This window comes from Chelmon rostratus, chromosome 17, assembly GCF_017976325.1.
Source record: "Chelmon rostratus isolate fCheRos1 chromosome 17, fCheRos1.pri, whole genome shotgun sequence".
Taxonomy (NCBI): domain Eukaryota; kingdom Metazoa; phylum Chordata; class Actinopteri; order Chaetodontiformes; family Chaetodontidae; genus Chelmon; species Chelmon rostratus.
Genome location: NC_055674.1, coordinates 13,780,212 through 13,791,714, shown reverse-complemented (window position 1 = coordinate 13,791,714; position 11,503 = coordinate 13,780,212). Strand labels below are relative to the sequence as shown.

Genomic DNA, 11,503 nt, shown 5'->3' with positions numbered 1-11,503 from the left:
TGCATGTGTTTTACTGTGCATGTCTACACATGCACATGCTTGTCTGAGGGTATGTGTCCATTTTAGTGCGCATGTTTGTGTAATGTGTGTGTAATTGTAAGTATGTTTTCCCCAGCTGCTGAGCCGGCAAGAGGACAATGTCTGTCATGATGCAACAGGCAGCTAATCCTCTCCTTATGTAAACGCTTGACTGCTATTCAAATGACATGCAGATGGGATAGAGAGCTTGGGTTTTGGCAGGATACTGTCATAACAAGGAATGTCTGCAGATACAATGTGCTGTCAGCATTTGGGTGATTAACGCTGCACTTTGTGTTTAAAAAAACGAATACTCTCCTCTGAGGAGAGATTGGCAGGTGCACATAGACACAGTATCAGCCAAAGCCTGATGACCTCATAATCTTATGAGGTTGGGGACCAAGGGGGGATGACTAAGTGGAGATGCAGTATTGGGGAAATGCTTATATTAACCTGATGAGAAAGAATAGCAGCTGAAAAAAGAGTGGAACAAGCCTGAGGAAGATTGAGATTGATTTTGAGATGCCTCTAACTTCAGTGAATAGAATAACTCTAAGACAATGAAATGTTACAGGAATTTTGTGGAGTTTGAATTAATCTACCTTTCATTTATATTCATGATTCAGCATTGTTTTTTGTGATTTTTCAGTGCAGTTGTGCAAAAAATGAAGGCAATGTAGGCATTATACACAGTGTCTATCATACTATATTGCTTTTGCATTGTTCTTATGTTGCTTTTGTCTTATTCTCCTCCACAGATCTATAGTTCCATTATTCCAAGGGTCCATCGTTTGGGTCAGTCACAGCTGAAGTCTGAGGAGGGACTATGAAGACAAGCTGTGTCACTCCGCATTGCAGCCCAACAAGATATGACATAACATGGGTCCCCTGCTAATCACCATGATGACCATAAAGCTGTAACTGGCATTGTGAACCCTTCACCCCTGTCTTGGCACCTTTCTCCTCCTTGGAAATCCTTCCTAGCAACCTAATTTGCTTCCCTTTCTGCAAAAACAACCTCCTTTCCTGCCTGCCCCTACATTTCTCCCCTTAATAACTATAGCTTCCTAATTTATTTTATTAGCATCATGCAGGGTGCTTCCACCACCTCCACCCTCCTTCTTCTTATTCTTCCCTCCCTCCTATTCTTCTCCCACTTTCCCAACATGGTCAACGGGGACTGCTGGCTCATTGAGGGGGACAAAGGCTATGTGTGGCTGGCTATCTGCAGTCAGAACCAGCCGCCGTACGAGACTATCCCCCAGCACATCAACAACACGGTGCATGACTTGAGATTAAATGAGAACAAGTTGAAAGCAGTGCTCTTCAGCTCTATGTACCGCTTCACCAACCTGACTGACCTCAACCTCACCAAGAATGAAATCAGCTATATTGAGGATGGAGCCTTTGCAGGACAAGCCAACCTACAGGTGATGAGAAAATAGATTATAAAAGCACTTAACACATTGTATTGCGCACGATGCATTAGACCGGAGTTTGAGAATGGCGCTTTTTTACATTTCAGTGGAATTTATTCTGAAATTGAGTGGAATACTAGTATTATGAGTGAATACATGTGTTCCATCATAGTTATACTCAGTAAACTCTTTTGAAGACATAATATCACTCATAACTCAGACATGGGGTAGAGTGTATTGATAATCATGTATAAGTATACATAGCTGTCTTTACAACCTGCATTGGGCATGACAATATTTTATTCAACAATTTCACTGAATGAGTGGCATTGCTGAAATAGAATCCATTGGATATGTAACAGCAAAACCCGAATTGCACCATATTGTCTAAACCACCTAAAGTATAAGGAGAAACAGAAAGTGTACTTTTGAATTGCACTTTGCATAGAAAGAATGCACAGGTGCACAACAACACATTTTAACAGCCAGATACATTTTTGGTACGACTTGTGCTGAGCTCTAGATTATGCTGCTGTATGACTGGACCTCAGTAATGAAGTTGAATTCAGATTTTATTCTCAACAGCAGAAATTATGGCAAAAACTGGGCTCACAATGTCAAAAGAAAAGAAGAAAACCCTAATGATTTGTTTGTGTTTTTCTCAGGTTCTTCAGCTGGGCTACAATAAATTGACAAACTTAACCGAGGGCATGATGAGAGGGCTTGGCCGCATGCAATGCCTCTTCCTGCAGCACAATCTCATTGAGGTTATTGCCAGCAATGCATTCTGGGAGTGCCCCAGCCTCAGCAGCATTGACCTGTCATCCAACAAACTTGCCCGTATTGACCCATCCACATTCACCGCTCTCAGTCGTCTGATGGTATGTGAACTGGCAGCAAATCCATTCCACTGCGGTTGTGATCTTTATAGCTTCCTAAGCTGGTTGGAGTCCTTCAACAATGTCACACACACTTATGACCGTCTCCAGTGTGAGACGCCCCGGGAGATGTTCGGCTTCCCCTTACTTATCGCTGCTGGTCATGCTGGTCGGAATGCAAAAAACATTTTGCACCATCACTGCCGAGATGGTGTGATGATTCCAGGAATGACCTCTCTTCCACCAGATCTGGACGGTCCTTCTGGGATCGGACCAGAGATGTTTGGGGGCGTGGGACCGTACCACCAGCCCACCACCTCTTCCTCATCTACTGACCACAGCTTCATTCCAAGCATCAAGCTCCATCATGTCTCTTTGTCAACAGCTTCTCTCCTTGTGCAGATTCCAAGGCCCTACAGCAAAATGTATATTCTAACACAGTACAACTACACATTTGTGTCTGACGTCATGAATTTGAAGAACAAGAAGGAGATGATCACCCTCAACAAGCTAAAACCGCACACCAATTACACCTTCTGTGTAGCATCCATCCGCAACTCTCAACGTTACAACCACACCTGCCTCCAGTTTTCTACTCGGGCACAAAATCAAGATGACACGCTCCCCACACCTTCCACCACCACTCACTACATAATGACCATTGTGGGCTGCCTTTTTGGTATGCTCATTGTTTTAGGCTTCGTCTACTATTGCCTACGTAAGAAACGGATGCATGACGAGAAGAAGAAGTCCATCTGTGTCAAGAAAACTATTCTGGAAATGCGCTATGGACCAGAGGTGGCGGCAGCAGTAGCAAATGATCCATCAGCAGTTCACAAGCTTCAGGAGCAGTCCAGAGAACACCACCAGTATCAGCACCACCATGGAGGCAAACTTCCCATGTCCACATCCTCCAGCTCGGGAATGCTCCACTCAGCCAACACCAGTTCCTCCAGACTTTCCTCTATCCCACAAGTGGAAAAGATGGCCACTGCCTTTTCAGAGGCCATGGCCACAAGTAAAGGAAACTATATGGATGTCAGAACTGGAGGGGCAGGGATGGAGAGGGTGGGAGATGGTGGGCTTGGAGGAATGAGGGGGGCAGATTTGAGGGACGATGATGGTACTGATGTAGGGGATGACTCAGATGATGATGGGCATGGCTCGGCATCAGAGATTTCCACCATTGCCATGGAGGTGGACAAGGTTAACCAGATCATTAACAACTGCATTGATGCACTGAAACTGGATGCTGCAGCAGTTGCTGCTTCAGGGGCCTCTACTAACCCTACAGCCTCCTCTAATCCCACCTCTCCACCCCCCACCAGCACGTCCTCCCTTACACGTGGCCTAATCCCGCTCTCCCAAGGGTTGACAGACACATGTCAGGTCATTGCACCCAACAAAATACCCCCTCCGCCTCCTCTCCCTGCCTTGAATGCCCCTCTCTCTGAGCGTCCAGGCATAAGTGGTGGCGGTTTTGTCGTCACTCCCCCCTACAGGCCCCCTCCACCAGCCACTGCTGTACGCCCCATTCAGCGACAAATGAGTGCAGACGCAGCTGTGGTTATTGTAAATGCTGTCAAAAAACAGTGCAGCACCACCTCTTGTGGCTCCATGGGTCGGGATAGGGAACGTGGAGGAGCTAGGGTGTATAGCCTGGATGTTCCTGAGCCAAGGAGCCCAGATGCCTGTAATCAACAGCAGCAGCAGTACCCAGATCGGGCCAGTCCGGTGGGCTGTGGGGAGCCCCTTGAGAGACTGCCTTTAGTGGGGAGTGGGAGCTGTGGTGGAGGGGGTGGTGGTGGTTGCGACAGTGGTGGTGTTGGTGCCCAACATCAGGACAGCCAGAAGTCACACCATTATCATCAACAGCAACAAATACAACATCAGCAGCAGCAGCAGCAGCAGCTGGAGGTGCAGCAGGACTACCACTGCTCGGAGCATCGCCACTCCGTCCCAGCTCTCTACTATGAAGGCTCCCACCAGGGCTCCCCAGCCCAGAGGGTTTCCTTCCTAAAGCCCCTGACACGCTCACGCAGGGATGCAGCGTCGTACTCCCAACTTTCACCTGCCCGCCACCATTCCAGTTACTCTGGCTACTCCTCCAGCCCAGAGTACTCATCGGAGAGCTCACTGAGGATCTGGGAGCGCTTTCGTCCCTACCGGAAAGGCCAGCGGGATGAGGCCTGTTATGTGACAGCCGGAAATGCCCTTCGAAAAAAGGTGCAGTTCGCTAAAGGCGAGGACCTGCATGACATCCTTGATTACTGGAAGGGTGTGTCAGCACAGCAGAAGCTGTGACTGTAGGACCAGAGATAAGCACTGAGGGAAAAAATAGTTTGGATACTACTTTTCCTCACAGGCCAATGGGCCAGAGAGAAGTGGGGAAAAACATATAGGAGGGAATTTTGCCTTTGGGTTATTTTTGGCATGCTAGGTGTATAGAATATCCTGCTAAGAGCAAGGACTGTAAAATTGTGCCTGGGATATGAGAGTCATTATGGTGTTTAATTTTACACTTCATTGTAGCACCATTTCTGGATCATCCTCATTTTCTGTTTGTGGGTTTTATTTGTAGCACAGGGAGCAAATGCCAACTGTGTAATTTAACACCCTTTCAGTGATCACATTTTGTGATCACATGGACCATCTTTATCAGTGCCATGTTTTCATCTATGGGTAATTACAGAAGGTAAATGTTAATACCCTTCATTTAAAGCTTGTGTGATCCAACATGTAGTTTCCTATTTAGTATTGGGTGCTGTATCAATTTGCAGTGTGCACTTGGATATGTTTAGACTTCTTGGTGAAGGGAAACCATGATAGGGTCGGACCTGTGCTCTGTTACCAGTGGCAGCATGCCAATTAGTGAACAGAGCTGAAAAATGGAGGCACTATCTCTCTTCTGTGATATCCTTCGTGCGGCTGAGGTATCTGCATTTCAGTAGCATCTGTCACACAGCAAGTAAGATGAATTTGGAAAGAAATGAGCCAACAAGACAAAACAGTCACATTGGCTCAAAGGTCCTGCAGCGTGAGGAAATCATGAGAGTGATTAAAATGAAACCTTTTTCTAAAATAGTGCTCTGATCTTTCCAGCTAAAACTCTTGAGTGATGTAAAGAATGTTGTCCAAAGGTCCCAAACTGTCCTGAACTGCATTTTCCCAAGTAATGGCCAGAACTGTGAGCTTAATTTGAAGGGTGACAGGGGAGAAAACAATATTCCCTTGATTAGACACTACTTACCTGTACAATAGAGAAATTTAACTAATAGACAGAAGATCTCACACAATCCCCTTCAAAAAGGCATTGGAGATGTGACCCATATGTAACAGAGACCAAGAGAAATTGAAATCAAGAGGGGGAATAAAAGAAAAAAATCAAAGACAAGCAAGGATATAAATAATTTTCTGCAGCCACTGTGAATGTAAGTAGATTACAAGCAGGTTACAGGGAAACCTATTTGCATCATTCAATGTGAGCCCCACAGTACATTCCAAATCCTTTCTCTAACATGAAAACTGAATGAGGCACAGAGGGAAAGGACACTGCTAATTACTGCCAAGAAGTCTGTTCTGTTCTGGAAATTAATACTATTGTTGCTATTGATAACTTAATTAGCCAACTTGTGACAGGCATGTTAGCTTGCACTTTACGCCTCATGATTGTGTGTGTGGCTGTGTTATACAGTGGTCAGTGTCAGTAGGTGTTGGCATGCCTTGTCAGATTTTATTGTATATGCCCAAATTAAATTAATAGTTAGTCAATATCTTTCCCAGTGGCTAGACGTCTGAGTCTAAACAATACTAGATTATTAATGGCATGGATAAATGTACAAATACCAACAATGTTAAATGTATTTTCCCAGACATACATCACAGGACCGTGATGCTCAGCTATGCCACAGTAGCGCAGTGCCTCTTGCTAACAGAGCCATAATCTAATCATCATGTATAGTATTATCCATCCAACTGGTATTTTCTATTGAACTGATCTAATTATGATTTTCCTATTACCTGGCAACCTGACAAAATGCATCCTTCTCACTCAAAGTGCTGTGTAGCTGCTGAATTTTCACATCATCAGCTAACACACACAATCTGAGACATCCTACCCTAAAAATGTGAAAAGCCGAATCAGTGGTCCTTGCTCCGCATTTTTGTTCAGGGCTATATTCAAGATAACAGAAGTCGTAGTGACAAGTTTAATTTCGGGAACATTTCTATCTCTCTTTTGATCCTCACTTGTTTACATTGGATGGTGTTATTTGACCCACCTCCCACCACCTTCCTTGCTCCCGCAAGTCCAGTGGGATATGGGCTTGGCGTGAGTAGAGTACTGAACACGACCTGTTCTGTTTTATTAAATGAGAAATGTGAGAAATTGCCTTTCTTGTGGGCAGGACTTGGGTCTGCACAGCACATATCAACACGCTTTTCTTCTTTTTATGGGCAGTTGATTTTTAGCATGCGCTTGACTCCTCTAAATAACGTTGAACAGGAATGAGTATGCAAATATGAGAGGACGGTGTGTAACGGTATCTCCATATTGATCTTTGTATTCATTCTTCCCTCTTTGTTTTAATCTATCTTTGTCTCTCTTTCCTCGTTTTAATAAGTTTTGTGCATACATTCAGGGTCCATAAACCTTGGAGTCAGTGTTCTGCCTTGAGTGTTTACAATTGAATGGACCACATAAGATTAAGAGCCTCACTGTTATCTTTTGGTAATAGCATGTCTGGGATGCATCACCTCATCCGCCTTCTTTATATGATAAAGCGTCACGTGCTAAACATGCAGTCATGGAAATTTTCGGTTCCCCGCTGTTCTCCAATTATGCGAGATAAGGAAGTTTCCAAAGGAACATTTTACTGTGATTGAGGAAAGGATTTTCTTTGCTGGTACATTCTAAGGGTACCTAATCCCACGGAGGGAGCTTGGTGTGTATAACTCCCCACATCCTCAACTGCCATAACAAGTGCACAGAAATGGACACTGAAGATAACAGCAAATTTTCAGTAATATCAATATTGCTCATCATTTCTGCTGCCATTCATGCTCATCTATCTGACAAGGTGTAATGGGACAGAAAATCCTGAAAATTACTGTTTTCATGGCTGACTTTTAATTTCATACATTTTGTATTTTAATTAACATATTTAACACACTAACACATTTTTCAGGAAATGGATTTCAGGGACAGATGTACATTCAAATGCTCTTCTGCTCAACTCTCATTCACACATTTATTTGTTTGTTATAAATGAATCTCTATGACGATACAAAATCGCTGGCCCAACAGAGAACATTCTCAGTGCGGGTGTGAATAGTGCCAATCTTTCGAATGATTTATAAACAGTGTTTTTCACCATTGCTCCGATGGGTGCTTGCAGGAGTTGGAAGGGGGCATTGTGTGTCTCATCATTAATAATTACTTGATAGCCTGCTGCCAAAATAGCCACAGGAGAGTTACGCAAATGGAAATGAAGAGTAGTTTGCACAAAATTCAAATTTGACCAGCAAGTCTGTCTTTAAGCCAGCGTGTAAGCAATTTTCAGATAGGAGTAAAAAAACAGCTACAAATATTAACAAAAGAGGCAAGAGAAAGTTTTTTTTTTAATTCAGAAAGGTCAGCGCTGCCCTCCCAAATACACCTCTGCTGTTTATTATTGCTTCCTGCCCTGAAGCAAAGCAGGGATTGATAGTTCACAACACAGCAGTTGGGTTAATTGGCCTTGTAGCTCAGGGGTCATTAATAAAGTTCTGCTTTTCTGTTGTGGTTATTGGGGAATCAGTTTATGTCTACAGTTTTTACTACAGGCACTCATGGGTACTATCAGAATTACTAAAAACTCAAGCGGGGCCACAAATATTTCTGCAAATGTTCGCAATGTCATCATACCTGTTTTTTGTCCCACAAAGCCCGCATGAAACAAAAAAGCCTTCTCAGCTCATATCCTCGCTGAACCCCTGGAGGGTGGCTCAGTCTGAGATCAATGGTCCTTTTTGTAGCACCGTCCTTGTTGTTTGTCTCAGAGCCACAGGGAAGCCAGACGTGAGAAAGCCATCTAATGTGCTATTAATGTTTAATCCTTTTGTGGGAGGTTGGCTTGGGTTGCTTCCCCTATCTCTGTATACCCCAGGAAATCACAGACGCTTTCAGTTTCCAGCATGTTAATCCTTTGATGCTCCCTTATATTTAAAGCCTGGCCCAATTAAACTAAACTCCAGTTTCTTAAATAATGAATCAGAGCCCAAAATCGGGTGTGGGTTTATGTCTAATCAGTTTCTAAATTACTAAAGGAGTTAAGTGCCTCCATTAGAAAAGACCGCAGTAAAAGGTTTCAGTCTTCCCATGACACAGTGCACTTTTTACCCATGTGATCCGTCCTTGAAGCACTCTCAGTCACGTTGCTTTAATTAGCTACCATCATCATTTCAGGGTAATCTGAGGATGCAATACAATTACTAATTACTAATTCAGAAAAAAAGTGATTCTCCGGTCATTCTTTTGCTACATCATCTTTGGATCATCTTCTTACAATGAAGAGAAAAATGAACACAAATCTGTAGATTTGAAGCTGTATGAGCAAAACAATCTCTAACAGCATCTGCAGCCAATGTGTTTACATACTAACAGGCATCCACTGCATATTATGAGCTATGATAACTTATTCACTGATGACACAGACCCAGTCCTTCATTATGTTGCAATGCACATTGTTCCTATTCCTGCTTCCTTTTGCATAAACATTTGGGTGACAATATATAAACCTATTAACTAGGAGCAAAGTGGACTGGTCGATGAAGTCCTATAGAGACGCAAAAAGAGAACGGTGCCGGCAGAAAGAGATTTGTAAAGAACTGAAAAATGTTGAGTCATTAAAAGAAATTAGTCATAAATGGGAAAACAGACACCTGTTGAATACCTCATGCTGTCTCGTTCACACCAACAGCAAAACAATTTTCTCAGGCTGTTGATTATGTGGCATATTAGAGTGATTTTTAAACATTTTTCTTCCCTCTACTCCCATACCTGCCCCTCCCCTCCCAGACACACACACGCACAACCAGAGTAGATGGCAAAAATGGAACATGTAAAATGAGTCACAGTCTGACTAAACTAAAATGACTCTTTTCCTGAAAGGCAGGTAATGGGCAAGGTCTTCAAAGAGAGGGGAGCAATAAGAGAAGGATTTTTGGCTGAACGCAGGCAGACACCTGGGATAAAAGATGTGGAGCACTGAAACTTAACATGCATGGATCAGTGCGCCGCTTCAAGTCAACCACAATACACAAACACACGCTCATGCATGCGTGATAGAAGCATATTGTGGGAACAGAGCTTACAAAACTGTCAGAAATTTCAGCATTTCTCACAAGCAGCCCTCTTGCAAAGCCTTAAGGAGGACGGCTTCATTTCCAAATGATTTTAAGGCAGGTGACAGGCAGGTATTAGCACTGACAGTGGGTTGCAAATCCTTTCATTTGGTAGCCTATCTGTATACCTTTTGTCTAACAGTCTATTAAGTCCATTAGCTTTCTGTGTGGGAGATTAGCCTGTGTGGATAATGTGCCAAATTTGATAAATGGGAAACTATACTGTGCGTCTCCTCGTGATAGCCACAGAGGGGCTTATATTATTTAAAAAACATAAATGCATGTCATTTTTTGTGTTGCTCTTATGTGAATATGTATCTATCTAACAAATGAAAAAGGAAGTCAGTTAAGGCAAATGAAATATGTCTTGGCGTGACTGATTTCTTGGTCACTCTTCACACTTTGTGAGGCAGCTTTGATTGGGCTGAGCACTGCCAACGCTGCCTTTTCAACTGCCAAGCACTCTAAAAAGAAGAGTTTTTCTTTTTTTAATCTCAAAATTAATAGCCTTGTACGTTGATGTTGAAAGCATTCACTGACGGCTAAAAGTCTTAGTCTGAATGTAGCAGACTGCAAATGTATCTCTAATACAGTATGTTTTTACATCTATAATTGAACATCCATGCTGGTAAAATAAATTAATGAATTAATAAATAAAGCTGTGTAAAGCCCGTGAGTGATTCTGAGCTCAGAAATGTGCATTTTCTCTGCACAGGGATGGATTTGGAATTTCATTGTCTGCTTTTGTGAGCTGGAAAAGTGTTCAAGGTTGAGAAACCTCTGGTTCTTTTAAATAATAGGTTTTCTGAGCAGAAGAGCATTTGAAAATCCTGTAAGTATCCAAATTGGGATGACATTTGTCACCTGTAGACTCTCTCTCTCTCTCTCACACACACACACACACACACACACTTTTATTTACATTGACACAATATGCATTAACTCTGCAAGGTTTAGTTTCCAAAGATGGACAAAGGACTTAAAGAATCTGTGAAATATCTGTGAATTTTGTACACTAGATAAAAGAAAAAAAAAATGCTAAGGTTAAAAAATGCTTCTATGGATGTTTTATACTCAGCCTGATCTCTTGATATGTCTGTGTGTTTCGCTATTTTCAGTTGGCTGTTTGTCTTTGTTTATTTGTTTTGCGTTTTTTTGTTTTTTGGGGGTTGGGGGGAATGGGTATTGGGAACCAAGGGAGTGACTTTCAGTACTTGCAATGATATATGTCATAAAGGTTTAAGAACAGAGAAAGCTTAACATAGCGTACTACATAAAAGAAAAGTTGTTATATTTGCATGATTCCCTGTATTTTTTGAGAGACAAAAATATATTGTTGTGTACAATGAGTGGACGTACATTGAAAACAAAAACTGTAGGGGCTGAAATACAGTATTGTCAAGTACCTTTGATTTGAACATTTAGGTTTTAGCTGTTTTTTTATTCTCTGTGATGTTTAATATTTACATTCTTACTATTGGTTTTCATTTGGGTGATTTTATTGTATACTGACACTGCAGTTGCAATTGCTACTCTTTTAGCCACAGGCTTGTGGAGTGTGCAGTGCAAAGACGGGGTAAAAATGTCTGAGGCTGGTGGGTGTTTACATCCATCAGTTACGAGAAACTGCACTCTATTCTTCTCCATTACAAAGATTATTCTCCATGGCAAACATGCAAAGCTATCTTCTTTGGCTTGAGGCGGGGCCCTGTCACAGTTTGTGGTTGTATTTTCTCTTAACTCAGCCCGCTTGCTGTCTTCTTGATAAAAAAAAAAAGAAAAAAATATCATACACATTTTTCCGGT

At 42.5% G+C, this 11,503-nt stretch overlaps 1 protein-coding gene across 1 annotated transcript; it reads left to right on the top strand.

The window, feature by feature from the left end:
* Positions 1–1,106: 1,106 nt before the first annotated feature.
* Positions 1,107–4,618, top strand: LOC121621334 (protein phosphatase 1 regulatory subunit 29). The gene is made up of 2 exons (XM_041957762.1): positions 1,107–1,448; positions 2,102–4,618. Exons 1-2 carry the CDS (start codon positions 1,107–1,109, stop codon positions 4,616–4,618), a joined length of 2,859 nt encoding a protein of 952 aa, XP_041813696.1.
* The last annotated feature ends 6,885 nt before the right edge of the window (positions 4,619–11,503 follow it).

Coding starts and splice junctions, on each gene's coding strand:
- LOC121621334 (XM_041957762.1), top strand. CDS start 1,107: ATGCAGGGTGCTTCCACCACCTCCACCCTCCTTCTTCTTATTCTTCCC. Junction 1,449..2,101: donor CAGGACAAGCCAACCTACAG/GTGATGAGAAAA, acceptor TGTTTTTCTCAG/GTTCTTCAGCTGGGCTACAA.